Source organism: Mustelus asterias, chromosome 28, assembly GCF_964213995.1.
Source record: "Mustelus asterias chromosome 28, sMusAst1.hap1.1, whole genome shotgun sequence".
Taxonomy (NCBI): Eukaryota; Metazoa; Chordata; class Chondrichthyes; order Carcharhiniformes; family Triakidae; genus Mustelus; species Mustelus asterias.
Window position 1 is genome coordinate 3,153,892 of NC_135828.1, and position 18,592 is coordinate 3,172,483.

Here is an 18,592-nt window from a genome sequence, read left to right on the forward strand (position 1 = left end):
GAGTACAAGAGTTGGGAAATCATGTTGCAGCTATATAAAACCTTGGTTAGGCTGCATTTGGAGTACTGCATGCAGTTCTGGTCGCCACACCACCAGCAAGATGTGGAAGCTTTGGAGAGGGTGCAAGGAAGGTTCACCAGGATGTTGCCTGGTCTCGAGGGTGTTGGCTATGAGGAGAGGTTGAATAAACTAGGATTGTTTTCACTGGAAAGACGGAGGCTGAGGGGAGACCTGATAGAGGTCGACAAAATTATGAGAGGCACAGACAGGATGGACAGTCAGAGACTTTTTCCAAAGGTGGAAGTGTCAAGGTGAGAGGGGGAAGGTTTAAGGGAGATGTGCAGGGGAGGCTTTTCACACAGAGAGTGGTGGGTGCCTGGAACGCGCTGCCAGAGGAGGTGGTGGAAGCAGGCACATTAGCAACATTTAAGGGGCATCTGGATGGGTACATGGATAGGGAGGGAATAGAGGGATACAGACCAATTAGCATGGGTTTGTAGGTCTGAAGGGCCTGTCCTTAAGCTGCACTTTTCTCTGTTCTTTATAATTAGCCCCGCAATGATATACTAATTATCCATGAGATGGGCCGACTGGCCTCCTTCTGCACTGTAGGGATTCTATGATTCTATTCTATGATACATATGCCCACCACACACACATGCACACACACACACACACCCACACACATGCATGCATACACACACAGACCCACACACAGACCCACACACACACACACACAGACCCACACACATGCGTGCATGCACACACATGCACACACAGCACGAGCTGTTGAGGCTGGATTCAGTTCTTTAGCCCCAGAAACAGGTTGGGGTTATGCTGCTGAATGTGAAGATGTCCATTCCAGAAGCTCAGAGGCGTCTCTGCGGGATTCAGTGCATGATTCCAGGCCAGTTGTGAACCGAGGTGCAGAGAGGATGAAAAAGGCAAATATTCACTGAGGGAATTAGTTATTACCTTTGACTGTCGCTGTCCTTTTGCAGTTGTACAGGATCGCAAGCTCTCCAAACGCAGTCCCAGGATGCATCTGTCCCAGTAGTTTGCCATTCTGCATAACTTCCAAAACCCCATCTTTAAAATGAGAGAGAAAATTTATTCACAACAACAGTAACCTTTACTCAAAACTCATACACCGCACTGATACACCGCACTGATACACAGCACTGATACACCGCACTGATACACCGCACTGATACACAGCACTGATACCCGCACTGATACACAGCACTGATACACCGCACTGATACACCACACTGATACACAGCACTGATACACAGCACTGATACACAGCACTGATACACAGCACTGATACACAGCACTGATACCCCGCACTGATACACAGCACTGATACACCGCACTGATACATCGCACTGATACACAGCACTGATACACAGCACTGATACACCGCACTGATACACCGCACTGATACACAGCACTGATACCCCGCACTGATACACAGCACTGATACACCGCACTGATACACAGCACTGATACACCGCACTGATACACAGCACTGATACACCGCACTGATACACAGCACTGATACACAGCACTGATACACCGCACTGATACACCGCACTGATACACCGCACTGATACACCGCACTGATACACAGCACTGATACCCCGCACTGATACACAGCACTGATACACCGCACTGATACATCGCACTGATACACAGCACTGATACACAGCACTGATACACCGCACTGATACACCGCACTGATAAACAGCACTGATACCCCGCACTGATACACAGCACTGATACACCGCACTGATACACAGCACTGATACACCGCACTGATACACAGCACTGATACACCGCACTGATACACAGCACTGATACACCGCACTGATACACCGCACTGATACATCGCACTGATACACAGCACTGATACACAGCACTGATACACAGCACTGATACACCGCACTGATACACAGCACTGGTACACCGCACTGATACACCGCACTGATACACAGCACTGATACACCGCACTGATACACCACACTGATACACAGCACTGATACACAGCACTGATACACCGCACTGATACATCGCACTGATACACAGCACTGATACACCGCACTGATACACCACACTGATACACCACACTGATACACAGCACTGATACACCGCACTGATACATCGCACTGATACACAGCACTGATACACCGCACTGATACATCGCACTGATACACAGCACTGATACACCGCACTGATACACCACACTGATACACAGCACTGATACACAGCACTGATACACCGCACTGATACATCGCACTGATACACAGCACTGATACACCGCACTGATACACCACACTGATACACAGCACTGATACACAGCACTGATACCCCGCACTGATACACAGCACTGGTACACCGCACTGATACACCGCACTGATACACAGCACTGATACACCGCACTGATACACCACACTGATACACAGCACTGATACACAGCACTGATACACCGCACTGATACACAGCACTGATACACAGCACTGATACCCCGCACTGATACACAGCACTGATACACCGCACTGATACATCGCACTGATACACAGCACTGATACACAGCACTGATACACCGCACTGATACACCGCACTGATACACAGCACTGATACCCCGCACTGATACACAGCACTGATACACCGCACTGATACACAGCACTGATACACCGCACTGATACACAGCACTGATACACCGCACTGATACACAGCACTGATACACCGCACTGATACACCGCACTGATACACCGCACTGATACACCGCACTGATACACCGCACTGATACACAGCACTGATACCCCACACTGATACACAGCACTGATACACCGCACTGATACATCGCACTGATACACAGCACTGATACACAGCACTGATACACCGCACTGATACACCGCACTGATACACAGCACTGATACCCCGCACTGATACACAGCACTGATACACCGCACTGATACACAGCACTGATACACCGCACTGATACACAGCACTGATACACCGCACTGATACACAGCACTGATACACCGCACTGATACACCGCACTGATACATCGCACTGATACACAGCACTGATACACCGCACTGATACATCGCACTGATACACAGCACTGATACACAGCACTGATACACCGCACTGATACACCGCACTGATACACAGCACTGATACCCCGCACTGATACACAGCACTGATACACCGCACTGATACACAGCACTGATACACCGCACTGATACACAGCACTGATACACCGCACTGATACACAGCACTGATACACCGCACTGATACACCGCACTGATACACAGCACTGATACCCCGCACTGATACACAGCACTGATACACCGCACTGATACACAGCACTGATACACCACACTGATACAGAGCACTGATACACAGCACTGATACACCGCACTGATACACCACACTGATACACAGCACTGATACACCGCACTGATACATCGCACTGATACACCGCACTGATACACCGCACTGATACAGAGCACTGATACACAGCACTGATACACCGCACTGATACCCCGCACTGATACACAGCACTGATACACCGCACTGATACACAGCACTGATACACCGCACTGATACACAGCACTGATACACCGCACTGATACACAGCACTGATACACCGCACTGATACACCGCACTGATACACAGCACTGATACCCCGCACTGATACACAGCACTGATACACCGCACTGATACACAGCACTGATACACCGCACTGATACAGAGCACTGATACACAGCACTGATACACCGCACTGATACACCACACTGATACACAGCACTGATACACCGCACTGATACATCGCACTGATACACCGCACTGATACACCGCACTGATACAGAGCACTGATACACAGCACTGATACACCGCACTGATACACCACACTGATACACAGCACTGATACACCGCACTGATACATCGCACTGATACACAGCACTGATACACAGCACTGATACACAGCACTGATACCCCGCACTGATACACAGCACTGATACACCGCACTGATACACAGCACTGATACACAGCACTGATACCCCGCACTGATACACAGCACTGATACACCGCACTGATACACAGCACTGATACACCGCACTGATACACCACACTGATACACAGCACTGATACACAGCACTGATACACCACACTGATACACAGCACTGATACACCGCACTGATACACAGCACTGATACACAGCACTGATACCCCGCACTGATACACAGCACTGATACACCGCACTGATACACAGCACTGATACACCGCACTGATACACAGCACTGATACACCGCACTGATACACAGCACTGATACACCGCACTGATACACCGCACTGATACACAGCACTGATACCCCGCACTGATACACAGCACTGATACACCGCACTGATACACAGCACTGATACACCGCACTGATACACCGCACTGATACAGAGCACTGATACACAGCACTGATACACCGCACTGATACACCACACTGATACACAGCACTGATACACCGCACTGATACATCGCACTGATACACAGCACTGATACACAGCACTGATACACCGCACTGATACTTCGCACTGATACACAGCACTGATTCACAGCACTGATACACAGCACTGATACACAGCACTGATACACCGCACTGATACACCGCACTGATACACCGCACTGATACACAGCACTGATACACCACACTGATACACCGCACTGATACACAGCACTGATACACAGCACTGATACACAGCACTGATACACCGCACTGATACACCGCACTGATACACCGCACTGATACACAGCACTGATACACCACACTGATACACCGCACTGATACACCGCACTGATACACCGCACTGATACACCGCACTGATACACCGCACTGATACACCGCACTGATACACCGCACTGATACACCGCACTGATACACCGCACTGATACACCGCACGGATACACCGCACTGATACACCGCACTGATACACAGCACCGATATACCGCACTGATACAGCGCACTGATACACCACACTGATATACAGCACTGATATATCGCACTGATACACTGCACTGATACACAGCACTGATACACCGCACTGATACACAGCACTGATACACCGCACTGATACACCGCACTGATACACAGCACTGATACACAGCACTGATACACCACACTGATACACAGCACTGATACACAGCACTGATACACCGCACTGATACACAGCACTGATACACCGCACTGATACACAGCACTGATACACCACACTGATACACAGCACTGATACACCACACTGATACACAGCACTGATACACCACACTGATACAGAGCACTGATACCCCGCACTGATACAGAGCACTGATACCCCGCACTGATACACAGCACTGATACACAGCACTGATACACAGCACTGATACACCGCACTGATACACAGCACTGATACACCGCACTGATACAGAGCACTGATACCCCGCACTGATACACAGCACTGATACACAGCACTGATACACAGCACTGATACACCGCACTGATACACAGCACTGATACACCGCACTGATACACCGCACTGATACACCGCACTGATACAGAGCACTGATACCCCGCACTGATACACAGCACTGATACACAGCACTGATACACAGCACTGATACAGAGCACTGATACACAGCACTGATACACAGCACTGATACACCACACTGATTCTTGCTTTAGTGTACAGGAGTAACGTTGGTGCATAAGCACTTTGGAAATTAAATGGTGCATATGTCCATCACCGCACCATGTTCTCCCAGATGTACACACAGTGTTCACGAAGTGTGTTCAATGAGTTAGGGATCCGTCAGTCCATAATGCAATCTTTAAATTGGAGCCAGACCGTCTGGTACAACATCAAGAGGTACTGGTTCACACGGAAGATTCTGGAAATCTAAAATTCTCTCTCAGAAATAGTCAGTTTGAATTTTCAAGTCTGAGATGATTGGATTTTTATTTGATTTGATTTATTTGATAAGGACATCAATGATATGGGGAAAGGGTTTAAGGTGAGAGGGGAGAGACTTAAAAGGGTCCAGAGAGGCAATTTTTTCACACAGAGGGTGATGAATGTCTAGAACGAGATGCCAGAGGCAGTAGTAGAGGCGGGTACAATTTTGTCTTTTAAAAAGCATTTAGACAGTTACATGGGTAAGATTGGTTGCACAACATCGTGGGCCGGAGGGCCTGTTCCTGGGCGGTACTGGGTCTAAGTTCTATGCTGCATACAGCAATGTGATAATGACCAGGTAGTCTGCCTTTTTCACGATGTTGGTTAAGGAATGAATACCCGGAGAGCAGGGAGAATACCCTTGCTCTTTTTTGAAACAGCATCACAGGATCTTTTACATTCTCCTGAGGCAAGTGGGACCTCAGTTTGACATCTCACCCAGAAGGCAGCAACGCTGGCAGTGGCGCACTCCCTCAGTGCTGCCCCAGGAACGTCAGCCTACATTTTTGTGCTGAAGCCCTGGAATGAGATTTGAAGCCAGAACTTTGTGACTCAGAGGTGAGATGGCTGCCAGCTGAAGCAGCAAACTTCCCTTTCTTAATCATCATTGCAAAGACCATCTCAACACAGATCATCGCATAAACGTTTCAAACGCTGGCAATTGGGACTAGCTTAGTGGTAAAAACTGGGCAGCATGGACAAGTTGGGCCGAAGGGCCTGTTTCCATGCAATAAACCTCTATGATTCTAACTAGAGATGACATACAAATCAGCTGTGGTCTGACTGAATAGTGAGGCTGACCTGAGGGGCTGAACGGCCTCCTCCTGTTCATAATGATCCTATCCTATCCTGTAATCCGTTAAGTATTTTCACAGCACGCTAACTCTTCATCACAACTTAGTCGATACTGTTGCAGCATTCTGGAAAGCATTGGTCAAAATTATTTGAAGTGGACAAGGATAGTTAGAGACTTGTGCTGGAACTCTCTTGTTTCAATAGTCACCTTAATAATGATATAAAAGATGACGGTTGCACTTTCTACATATTGGTCTGATTCTAATGAGGTCACAGTCACATGTTAAACTGATACATCTTCAATTTTGGATGGATGGACAGCTACATTCAGACAACAAGAGGATCCAGATGTCCTTCATTCACTCTTGAGTGAATTAATCTGTTGTCGCCATTATAATAGTTTTTAACCTATAGGAATATTTCACAAGTGGGAATGGGGCTGATATTATATTAATGTGTAAAACTTGCAGTTTTCAAAAAAAATACTCAGTCCTAATCCAGTTGGCAACCAATTCAACACATACCAACCAATTCAACACATACCAACCAATTCAACACATACCAACCAACTCAACACATACCAACCAATTCAACACATACCAACCAATTCAACACATACCAACCAATTCAACACATACCAACCAACTCAACACATACCAACCAATTCAACACATACCAACCAATTCAACACATACCAACCAATTCAACACATACCAACCAACTCAACACATACCAACCAATTCAACACATACCAACCAATTCAACACATACCAACCAATTCAACACATACCAACCAACTCAACACATACCAACCAATTCAACACATACCAACCAATTCAACACATACCAACCAATTCAACACATACCAACCAATTCAACACATACCAACCAATTCAACACATACCAACCAACTCAACACATACCAACCAATTCAACACATACCAACCAATTCAACACATACCAACCAATTCAGCACATACCAACCAACTCAACACATACCAACCAATTCAACACATACCAACCAACTCAACACATACCAACCAACTCAATACATACCAACCAACTCAACACATACCAACCAATTCAACACATACCAACCAACTCAACACATACCGACCAACTCAACACATACCAACCAACTCAACACAGACCAACCAATTCAACACACACCAACCAACTCAACACATACCAACCAATTCAACACATACCAACCAATTCAATACATACCAACCAATTCAACACATACCAACCAATTCAATACATACCAACCAACTCAACACATACCGACAGGACAGTCGATCTCTACAATCCTCCTCTATAAAGAGGGGAAGGTTGGGGGTAGTAGGGGAAGGGAAAAAGAGAAGGTGAAAAGGAGAAGACTGGAAACGGGCAAGCAGGTGGAAGCGGCAACTTTTCAGAATCAGGATAAAAGCAAATTACTGCAGATGCTGGAATCTGAAATCTTGGGCTTTGACAAAGGGTCGTCTGGACTCGAAATGCCAGCTCTTTTCTCGCCTTACAGATGCTGCCAGACCTGCTGAGGTTTTTCAGCATTTTCCCTTTTGTTTTCAGGATTAGGATCTGGCTCTATACTGGAGGCACAGTGGCACAGTGGCACAGTGGTTAGCACTGCTGCCTCACAGCGCCAGGGACCCAGGATCAATTCCTGGCTTGGGTCACTGCCTGTGTGGAGTTTGCATGTTCTCCCCGTGTCTGTGTGGGTTTCCTCCGGGTGCTCCAGTTTTCTCCCACACTCCAAAGATGTGTGGGTGATGTGGATTGGCCATTGCTAAAATTGCCCCTTAGTGTCAGGGGGACTAGCTAGGGTAAATGCATAGGGTTATGGGGATAGGGCCTGGGTGGGATTGTGGTGGTTGAAGACTCAATGGGCTGAATGGCCTCCTTCTGCACTGTAGGATTCTATGATTCTAAGGAATTTTCACATTAACCTCATTGCAGTGTTAATGTAAGCCTACTTGTGACACTAATAAATCAACTTAAATACTTGAGATGAATCTTAACGAGGATCAAAAGACAAACTTTGGACTAAAGGGGATTTTCTGTTGCTTGTCCCTCAGTAATTCCTCACTGTTCTAACTCAGTTTACCGAGCCATGAGTCCCTCTTTATGAAGGAGCACATGCCTGAAGCCTCTTGTCACTGGGAGCACACGGTTACCAATAAATTCAGACTCACCTGCCAGAACATAGAGGTGGTTTCCCAGTTCTCCCTCCTGAATGACGAGGTCTGTTTGCTGGTAGCTCCTCTCGTACATACACTCCACAATCTCCCGCACGTGCAGGGATTCCAGCTTCTTCAGGAAGTCATTATGCATGATTGCATCTGTGATCAGTTTCTTTAAGCTGTCAAGTAGATTGTTATTCTGATTATCACAAAAGACTTACAGTGATCACAAGCAGCAGACATCTCAAAGTGTTCTTACAGCCAATGAAGGGGTTTTTGAAGTGTAGAGATGAGTTACAATGTCGGAGACGTGGCAGGCAAGTTGGGCACAGCAAGATCTAATACTAGGGGGCGTGCACTTAAGGTGAGGGGGGAAAGTTCAAAGGAGATGTGCGTGGCAAGATTTTTTTACACAGAGAGTGGTGGGTGTCTGGAACGCGCTGCCAGGGGTGGTGGTGGAGGCAGATACGATGGGGGAGTTTAAGGAGCTTTTGATTTTTTTACTCATTCGTGGGACCTGGCCGTCACTGGCTGGCCAACATTTACTGCCCATCCTTAATTGCCCGAGGACAATTGAGAGTCAACCACATTGCTGTGGCTCTGGAGTCACATGTAGGCCAGACCAGGTAAGGATGGCAGATTTCCTTCCCTAAACGACATGAACCAGATGGGTTTTTCCAACAATCGACAATGGTTTCATGGTTATCAGTAAATTCTTAATTCCAGATAGTTTTATTGAATTCAAATTCCACCATCTGCCGTGGCAGGATTCGATAAGCACATGAATATGTAAAGAATAGAGGGATATGGACCATGGGAGACAGAAGGGATTAGTTCAATTTGGCGTGATGTTCGGCACAACATCGTGGGCCGGCGGGCCTGTTCCTGGGCGGTACTGGGTCTAAGTTCTATGCCGCATACAGCAATGTGATAATGACCAGGTAGTCTGCCTTTTTCACAATGTTGGTTAAGGAATGAATACCCGGAGAGCAGGGTGAATACCCTTGCTCTTTTTTGAAACAGCATCACAGGATCTTTTACATTCTCCTGAGGCAAGTGGGACCTCAGTTTGACATCTCACCCAGAAGGCAGCAACGCTGGCAGTGGCGCACTCCCTCAGTGCTGCCCCAGGAATGTCAGCCTACATTTTTGTGCTGAAGCCCTGGAATGGGATTTGAAGCCAGAACTTTGTGACTCAGAGGTGAGATGGCTGCCAGCTGAAGCAGCAAACTTCCCTTTCTTAATCATCATTGCAAAGACCATCTCAACATAGATCATCGCATAAACGTTTAGGCCATCCTTGACTCACTTTTCCAGCTCACGGAGGGAGTTGAGTTCCCAGATCTCCAGCTGGTGGCAATGAGATGGTGATACAGGATGGAATTCTCCAGCCTCGCCTGTGGCTGCGATTCTCCGTTCTCACTGTCAGGGAGAATGTGAGACCATAGAATTCCAGCTGCAGGTAAGGCTAGAGATACCGGGGCGGCACGGTGGCACAGTGGTTAGCGCTGCTGCCTCACAGCGCCAGGGACCCGGGTTCAATTCCTGGCTTGGGTCACTGTCTGTGTGGAGTTTGCATGTTTTCCCTGTGTCTGCGTGGGTTTCCTCCGGGTGCTCTGGTTTCCTCCCGCAGACCAAAGATGTGCGGATTGGGTGGATTGGCCATGTTAAATTGCCCCTTGATGTCAGGGGGACTAGCTACGGTAAATGCATGGGGTTATGGGGGTAGGGCCTGGGTGGGATTATGGTCGGTGCAGACTCGATGGGCCGAATGGCCTCTCCTTCAGCACTGTAGGATTCTATGATCCCTTGATTTTATAATTTCAGCCAGCCTCTCTCTGCATCTTTCTGGAGTGTCAGGGAACTGGATTCTTTGCCAACTCATGCCAATGTGGCAGAGAAAGTTAACCTGCAGGATTAACCCATCATGCCCGCCTGTTACATTGCAAGAATGGATGAACGCAATGTTCATCATTCACAATCACATTGGCTCTTTGGAAAAAGCTGGGCTTGAGAAGGATCCTTTAGAAATTTGAGTTATTTCTTGTTATTTTCTAGCCCAGTTCACGACCTCAGGACATCCCGAAACGCTTTACAGCCAATGAAGTGCTTTCTCCAAGTGTAGTCATTGCTGTAAGGTAAGAAACGCAGCACTGAATTTTCACACAGCAAGATCCCACACACAGCATTGTGCTAAATAACAGATAGTCTGTTTTCAGGATGCTGGGTGAAGGATGGGTGGTGACCACAGGGAGAATGCCCCTTTGGAAGATTCTAGTGAGCCCACAATTGATTGGATTTGTAACTGGGTTGAGGTTAAATGTGTGGCAGGTTTCTCGGGGTGAGAGGTGGATGGGCTTTATAGGTGATTGGAGCAGAATTTTAACTGGTGGAGGGTGGGATGTTGTGGGAGTTACATATCTGCTGTATTGCTATGGGGAATTAGTGAGTGTGTGTGTTTCCTAGGACAGGAACATTCTACTTTCTCACCCAGAGTCCTTCCGCACTCGAACTTGCTCAATGGGGGACTTCTGAACATTGTGACAGTAATAATTCCAGGAGGTGGGCTCTGCAGACACGCCCTCCTTGGCCTTCAAACGTCGGTGAATCTCTGTGGCCACCTGTGCGAACCGCTTTGGCCCCTCGTTAATGACACTGACCAGTTTCTTGTGTTGTCTGACAGTGGGGGACACAGGATCTGTGTTGTACCCGATAGCGTCCTGAAGTTTGTCTATCTGAGAATGCTTCCCTTTCAGCTCTTTCTCCAGGAACTTGATTTTCTCTGATTTTTGCTTCAGTTGCTCATCTTTCCTCTTTAATTCTTCCTCAAGGCTGAGAATCTTCCTCTTGAGCTTCTCCAAGATCTCCAACGGGGGTCCCATCAGGCTGGGAGTGGAATTGGCTTCCTCAGGTCTCGGTGCTTTTATAGACCCGTTTCCCATTGTGAAGATATAAATCATCCCCAACACCTCTCCGCACGGTCCTGGACAGACTGCTGTAGGAATACAAACATTCACACAGTGGGAATATCATTGAAACCACAGGTTGCTGAGTGACTACTGCCTGAAACTCTTTCAGAACTATTTTCTGTTCCATAAACAATCAACTCTTTTGAAAATAACAGTGATATTTAAAATTCACATGCAATAGCTTTCCTTAACGCTTTGCCCAATATCCCCAGGGCACAGCTTGGGGGGTGGCACAGTGGTTAGCACTGCTGCCTCACAGCGCCAGAGACCCAGATTTAAATCTAGCCTTGGGTGACTGTCTATGTGGAGTTTGCACATTCTGTCCGTGTCTGCGTGGATTTCCTCCAAGTCCTCCTGTTTCCTCTCACAGTCCAAAGATGTGCGGATTAGATGGATTGGCCATGCTAAATTGCCCCTTAGTGTCAGGGGGACTAGCTGGGTAAATACGTGGGGTTCCGGGGATAGGGTCTGGGTGGGATTGTTGTTGGTGCAGGCTGGATGGGCTGAATGGCCTCTTTCTGCACTGTAGGGAGTCGATGGTGGATGTGGTGGGGTGTGTCTTCCACTCCATTAATCACCCAAACTGAGCTTATGATCTGTTGTAATGTCAGAAACACAGCAGCCAATGGACTTAGCAAGTCCCAGAGGCAACAGTGTGATAATGACGCAATAATCTGCCTTTAAGTGATTTGACTGAGGGTTAAATATTGGCGCTGGACACCAGGGAGAACTACACTGTTCTGATTTGTGATTGTACTGAGGGGATTTTGAGAAAGAGCGGTAGTGTATTGGGTGGCACGGTGGCACAGTGGTTAGCACTGCTGCTTCACAGCGCCAGGAACCCGGGTTCGATTCCTGGCTTGGGTCACTGTCTGTGCGGAGTTTGACCGTTCTCCCCGTGTCTGCGTGGGTTTCCTCCGGGTGCTCCGGTTTCCTCCCACAGTCCAAAGATGTGCGGGTTAGGTTGATTGGCCAGGTTACAAATTGTCCCTGAGATGCGTAGTTAGAGGGATTAGCGGGTAAATATGTGGGGGTAGGGCCTGGGTGGGATTGTGGTCAGTGCAGACTCGATGGGCCGAATGGCCTCCTTCTGCACTGTAGGGTTTCTATGATTTCTATGATGATTGAGTCACAGACACAAGCGCGCCATCAACAAAGCCATGACTGACACCATTAGCCCTTGGCGAGTGGAATAGAAACAATAACTATTTCTATTTGCAGGGGAAAGCATTGATTGAATCAAATAAACCTCCTCAAAGCAATTAATCTGTATAATGATTACCACAAATTACTTTTCGCGATAACTGGTCCAGACTTAAATCAGACAGATGGCCGGAATTTCAAAATGATCTGTTTGTTAAATGTTTCCGGTCTAAATAACCTCTGCACATTGTTTTATTTTTATAGTTTTATTACTTTATTACCAGTAGGAATAATCGGGAAACAGGAGATATCCAACAGCCACACCCTAAACAAATGAATCCTGCATCAAGACAAACATTGGGAGCTGGAATTATCCCTCACTGAGCGAGTACGCAACAAAACTCTTCCTGTGTAATTATTCACATGTTGAGTTTATTTTGCAGCGATTGCTACGCTATCAGTTCTCAATCAGAATATAAATCAGCAGCTGAGCTTAAACCAATAAAGTGACATTTCTACCATTCCTGCAACCTCTGAACTCTCAGAGTAAGGGGTTTGATGGCTGTGAATTCAAGCATCTGTGCATGAGGAGTATCTTGAGACAAAGGGGAAAATTGCAGATGGATGGGGACTGGGAGAAGAAGAAGAAATAAGTTTGGGGTGTCTTCAATTCCTGGATAATCTTCCAGTTCCTTGGTGATTCTGCTCCGCCCTCAGTTCCAACACATCTACGTTAACGGAAAGTGGTAACATGGCAACTAAATTACTGATTTTAACAAAGTAACCACATCAAAAATGAAAAACAAGATTGAGGCTCATTGAGGGGTGGGGGTGGAGAGGGGAGTGAGAGGATGGGGGTTGATGGTGGAGAGGAAGAGGAAGGGATGAGGGAGGGGGAAGAATGGAGAGGGACGTTGAATATTGTTGATCTCAGGCTCCCAGACACGCCGGCTGGGATGGATCATTCTGGTCTGAGTTTAGTGGCAGGTGGAAAAGTGAGAGTGGTTTCCGCTGGGGGTGGGGGGAGGCAGCGGGGGGGGGGGGGGGGGGTGAATGGGATGGGGGAGGGTTGCAGCAAGCTGACCCCATGTAATCTTGCCCTGCTGAGCCCATCACATATGTACCTGTGAGAAGCTTGCCAATTAGCATGGTGGAATGGTGGGGGCAGGGCTATTCTTGCTTTTACCACATGGCGACGAAGGCCCAGGCACCTTATTTAAAGACACCCTGACAGTCTGCACGATCCCTTTCCGCCTTTGCTTGGCCGCTACTCCACTCTCCCCCACCCCCCTAACCCTTTACCCTTGGTCATCCTCCAGCCAGCTTCCGTGACCACTTCCTAGTTTCAAGCACAGGCAGGCATTTACAGACACTCCTCAGAGAGCAGCAACACATCGTTAGTCATGGAAGAAGTTTACCTCGTCAGTATCTGTGCAGCCGTCAATGCCAACGGTCTAATTTCTTACCAGTGGGGAACTTAATTCTGGTGAGATGCACAGTGGCACAGAGGCTAGCACTACTGCCCCCCAGCCCCATGGACCCGGATTTGATTCCTGGGTTGGGTCACTGTCTGTGTGGAGTCTGCATGTACTCCCCATGTCTGCGTGGGTTTCCTCCGGGTGCTCCAGTTTCCTCCCACAGTCTGAAAGACGTGCAGGTTAGGCGGATTGGCCATGCTAAATTCTCCCTCAGTGTACCTGAACAGGCGCCAGAGTGTGGCAACTCGGGGATTTTCACAGTAACTTCATTGCAGTGTTAATGTAAGCCTACTTGTGACACTAATAAATAACATCAACTTTTAATGAGCATGCATGGCATGTTAATGCGTGTATTAGGCCTTCCTGGCATTGAATGATCTTATTGAATGGCAGGGCAGGCTCGAGGGGCTAGATGGCCTACCCCTGCTCCTATTTCTTATGTTCTTATGTTGTCCGTCAGGAAGCTCGACTCGCTTTTAACCATCTGCAAAATCCCGAGAATCTAGCTGCTAAAATTCATCCCAACATCAGGAAGCACATTTTTGGTCTCATGCCAAATGAGGTTCCCTTGCCCAGCATGGTTTCCCATAGCTGGCCAGGCCAGCCCAGACCCTAGGGGATTTGGGCAGCACGGTAGCACAGCGGTTAGCACTGCTACCTCTCAGCTCCAGGGACCCGGGTTCAATTCCAGCCTCGGGTCACTGTCTGTGTGGAGTTTGCACATTCTCCCTGTGTCTGCGTGGGTTTCCTCCGGGTGCTCCGGTTTCCTCCCACATTCCAAGGGGGTGCGGGTTAGGTTGATTGGTCATGCTAAATTGCTCCTTGGTGTCCTGGGATGTGTAGCTTAGAGGGATTAATGGGGTAAATGTGTGGGGTTGTGAGGATAGGGCCTGGGGTGGGATTGTTATCAGTGCAGACTCGATGGGCTGAATGGCCTCCTTCTGCACTGTAGGGTTTCTATGATTCTATGGTTTTCACAGGAACATCATTGCAACATTAATGCAAATCTACTCATGACACTAATAAATAAACTTAAGAAAACTTAAACCCTGCCTTTGAGCAGCATTACCCCAATCGCTGGAAATGTCCAGTGACCACAGCATTCAGAAATGGGGATTGGCCTGAGAGAAATGGGACAGGATGGGGACTGGGACCTCACATTGGGGAATTCAAATCTTAGCCTTTGCCCTGATAGTTTCACTCCAATCAGCAATAATCATTGAATAAAAACAGCACCCATTTTTTTGCAGCGCAGATTCACTGCAATCCTGGGTTATGTTCCAATAGTTCATACAGTTGAGGATGAAATGGTTTTGTCTGAATGTTGTCCCATTAATGCTGGAACTCGCTCTGAAAAATAAATCACAAAGGAAGTGGCAACGGTTCAGGGAATGGATGGCAAAACCTTTCGGAGAACTCGAAACAAAGACCTACACCTGAACCCAAAAGAGGAAACGCTGGAAAATCTCAGCAGGTCTGGCAGCATCTATAAGGAGAGAAAAGAGCTGACGTTTCGAGTCCAGACGACCCTTGGTGGGGACCCTTGTGGACCAAGGGTCATCTTGTCTCGAAACGTCAGCTCTTTTCTCTCCTTACAGATGCTGCCAGACCTGCTGAGATTTTCCAGCATTTTCTCTCTTGGTTTCAGATTCCAGCACCCGCAGTAATTTGCTTTTTACCCACATCTGCACACCCCAACCTTGTGATTTTCTGAGAGACAGAGAGAAATAATAATCACACCAAACCCTCCCCTCACTCTCCAAACTTGCAAACAAGTGGGGGGATTGGGAATGGGGTACGTGAGGCTGCAGCATTGAAGGAGGGAGGGTGAAAGTTCAGAGTTATAAACTGCGTTTTGAACAATGATATCAGGAAACCTTTGAGGAACTGTGCAAACGCGATGCACAATCCTGCTCGCTGCAAATAAATCGACAAATTGTCATGAAATCGTTGCTGGTTTAAATATTAACCCTCACCTCAGCCCCTGGTGGAAAGTAACAGGTTTCAGGCAGCCACTGTAGGAAGGATGAAGAAAGCAGTTATATTGATATAAAAATATCATTAAAATCGAATTTGATCGAAATGGAAATATCCAGCAGTTTTTTTCAGCGCTGACACTGAAAACTCACAGATAATGATGCTGGCTGCTCCCAGTCTGGTGAAAATCCGCCAGTATTTATTTCTCAGAGCTGGACTGAGTGAGTGCTGGAGAAATCCTGGTTACCCCCCATTGCAGCAGCGACAATGCTGGGGTGTGTGCTTTGCCCCGTCTCTCTCTCTCTGGCTGCTGTTGTGATGGGGGAGACCCCCTCGCCCAGTGACAGCTCAGACGCACTGCTGGAGAGGGGATGAGATCCCACAGCCTTGGGACAACAGCTCTCAATCTCACCGCTTCCCTCTAGCGGAGAAGGGCCATGTATTGTGTGTGTGTCGGGGGAAATGTGTACAAATCGGAGAACTGATCTGCCGTATCCATGAAGGCTCCATGCGTGTTCCAGGAGCCAGTGTATAATCAGCAAAGGAAGGATTCCGAAGGGAATTTTGGAACTATCTGTACCAAACAAAAACTGCTGGAAAAACTCACCAATTCTGGCTGCTCATATAATTTGACAAGTTTTTTCTTATTTATTAATGTCACAAGTAAGGCTTACATTAACCCTACAATGAAGTTACTGTGAAATTCCCCTAGTCGCCACACTCAGGTCAGTGCACCTAACCAGCACGTCTTTCAGACTGTGGGAGGAAACCGGAGCACCCGGAGGAAACCCACGCAGACACGGGGAGAATGTGCAGACTCCACACAGACAGCGACCTAAGACGGGAATCGAATCTGGGTCCCTGGCGCTGTGAGGCAGCAGTGCTGACCACTGTGCCACCGTGGCGCCCACACAAGGAGATATTAGGATCAAAGTCTTAGTCAAAGGGTAGGTTTTGAGGAGCATGTTAAAATGAGAGAGAGGTGGGGATGAGGGGAGGGGAGATGTTCATGTATTAGGGCGCAGCACAGTGGCACAGTGGTTAGCACTGCTGCCTCACAGCGCCAGGAACCCGGGTTCAATTCCCGGCTTGGGTCACTCTCTGTGTGGAGTTTGCACGTTCCCCCCGGGGCCAATTTTTCCACTCCGCTCGCCACCGGAATCGTAGCGGGCGAGGGGCACACCATGGAAAGGCCTGTTGATCTTGGGCGGGATTTTCCAGTTTTGTGGTGAGCGCAGCTGGAAAATTCCCCCCCACCCCTGTGGCTGCATGGGTTTCCTCCGGGTGCTCCGGTTTCCTCCCACACTCCAAAGATTTAAAGGTTAGGCTAAATTGCCCCTTGCTGTCCCAAGATGTGTAGATTCGGGGGATTAGTGGGGAAATACGTGGGGTTACGGGGGTAGAGCCTGGGTGGGATGTTCTGTCGGAGAGTCGGTGCAGACTTGATGGACCGAATGGCCTCCTTCTGCACTGTGGGAATGCTACAAAGCACTGACTCTGTTTCTCTCCACACAGGTGCTGCCAGACCTGCTGAGATTTTTATAGAACATAGAACATTACAGCACAGAACAGGCCCTTCGGCCCACGATGTTGTGCCGACCTTCATCTGAAACCAAGATCAAGCTATCCCACTCCCTACCATCCTGGTGTTCTCCATGTGCCTATCCAATAACCGCTTAAATGTTCCTAAAGTGTCTGACTCCACTATCACTGCAGGCAGTCCATTCCACACCCCAACCACTCTGCGTGAAGAACCTACCTCTGATATCCTTCCTATATCTCCCACCATGAACCCTATAGTTATGCCCCCTTGTAATAGCTCCATGCACCCGAGGAAATAGTCTTTGAACGTTCACTCGATCTATCCCCTTCATCATTTTATAAACCTCTATTAAGTCTCCCCTCAATCTCCTCCGCTCCAGAGAGAACAGCCCCAGCTCCCTCAACCTTTCCTCATAAGACCGACACTCCAAACCAGGCAGCATCCTGGTAAATCTCCTCTGCACTCTTTCCAGCGCTTCCACATCCTTCTTATAGTGAGGTGACCAGAACTGCA

The 18,592-nt window shown here is 48.0% G+C and overlaps 1 protein-coding gene across 1 annotated transcript in view; it reads right to left on the bottom strand.

Moving 5' to 3' along the window:
• The window catches only part of prkg2l (protein kinase cGMP-dependent 2, like), a 57,077-nt gene extending 45,148 nt beyond the window's left edge, over positions 1 to 11,929 (bottom strand). Inside the window, exons 1-3 of the mRNA XM_078199295.1 lie at positions 11,460 to 11,929; positions 8,982 to 9,148; positions 976 to 1,089 (exon numbers count right to left, since the gene is read on the bottom strand). Of these exons, the coding sequence (XP_078055421.1) occupies positions 976 to 1,089; positions 8,982 to 9,148; positions 11,460 to 11,929 (751 nt within the window). The remainder of the gene's footprint in view (positions 1 to 975; positions 1,090 to 8,981; positions 9,149 to 11,459) is intronic.
• Between the last annotated feature and the right edge of the window lie 6,663 nt (positions 11,930 to 18,592).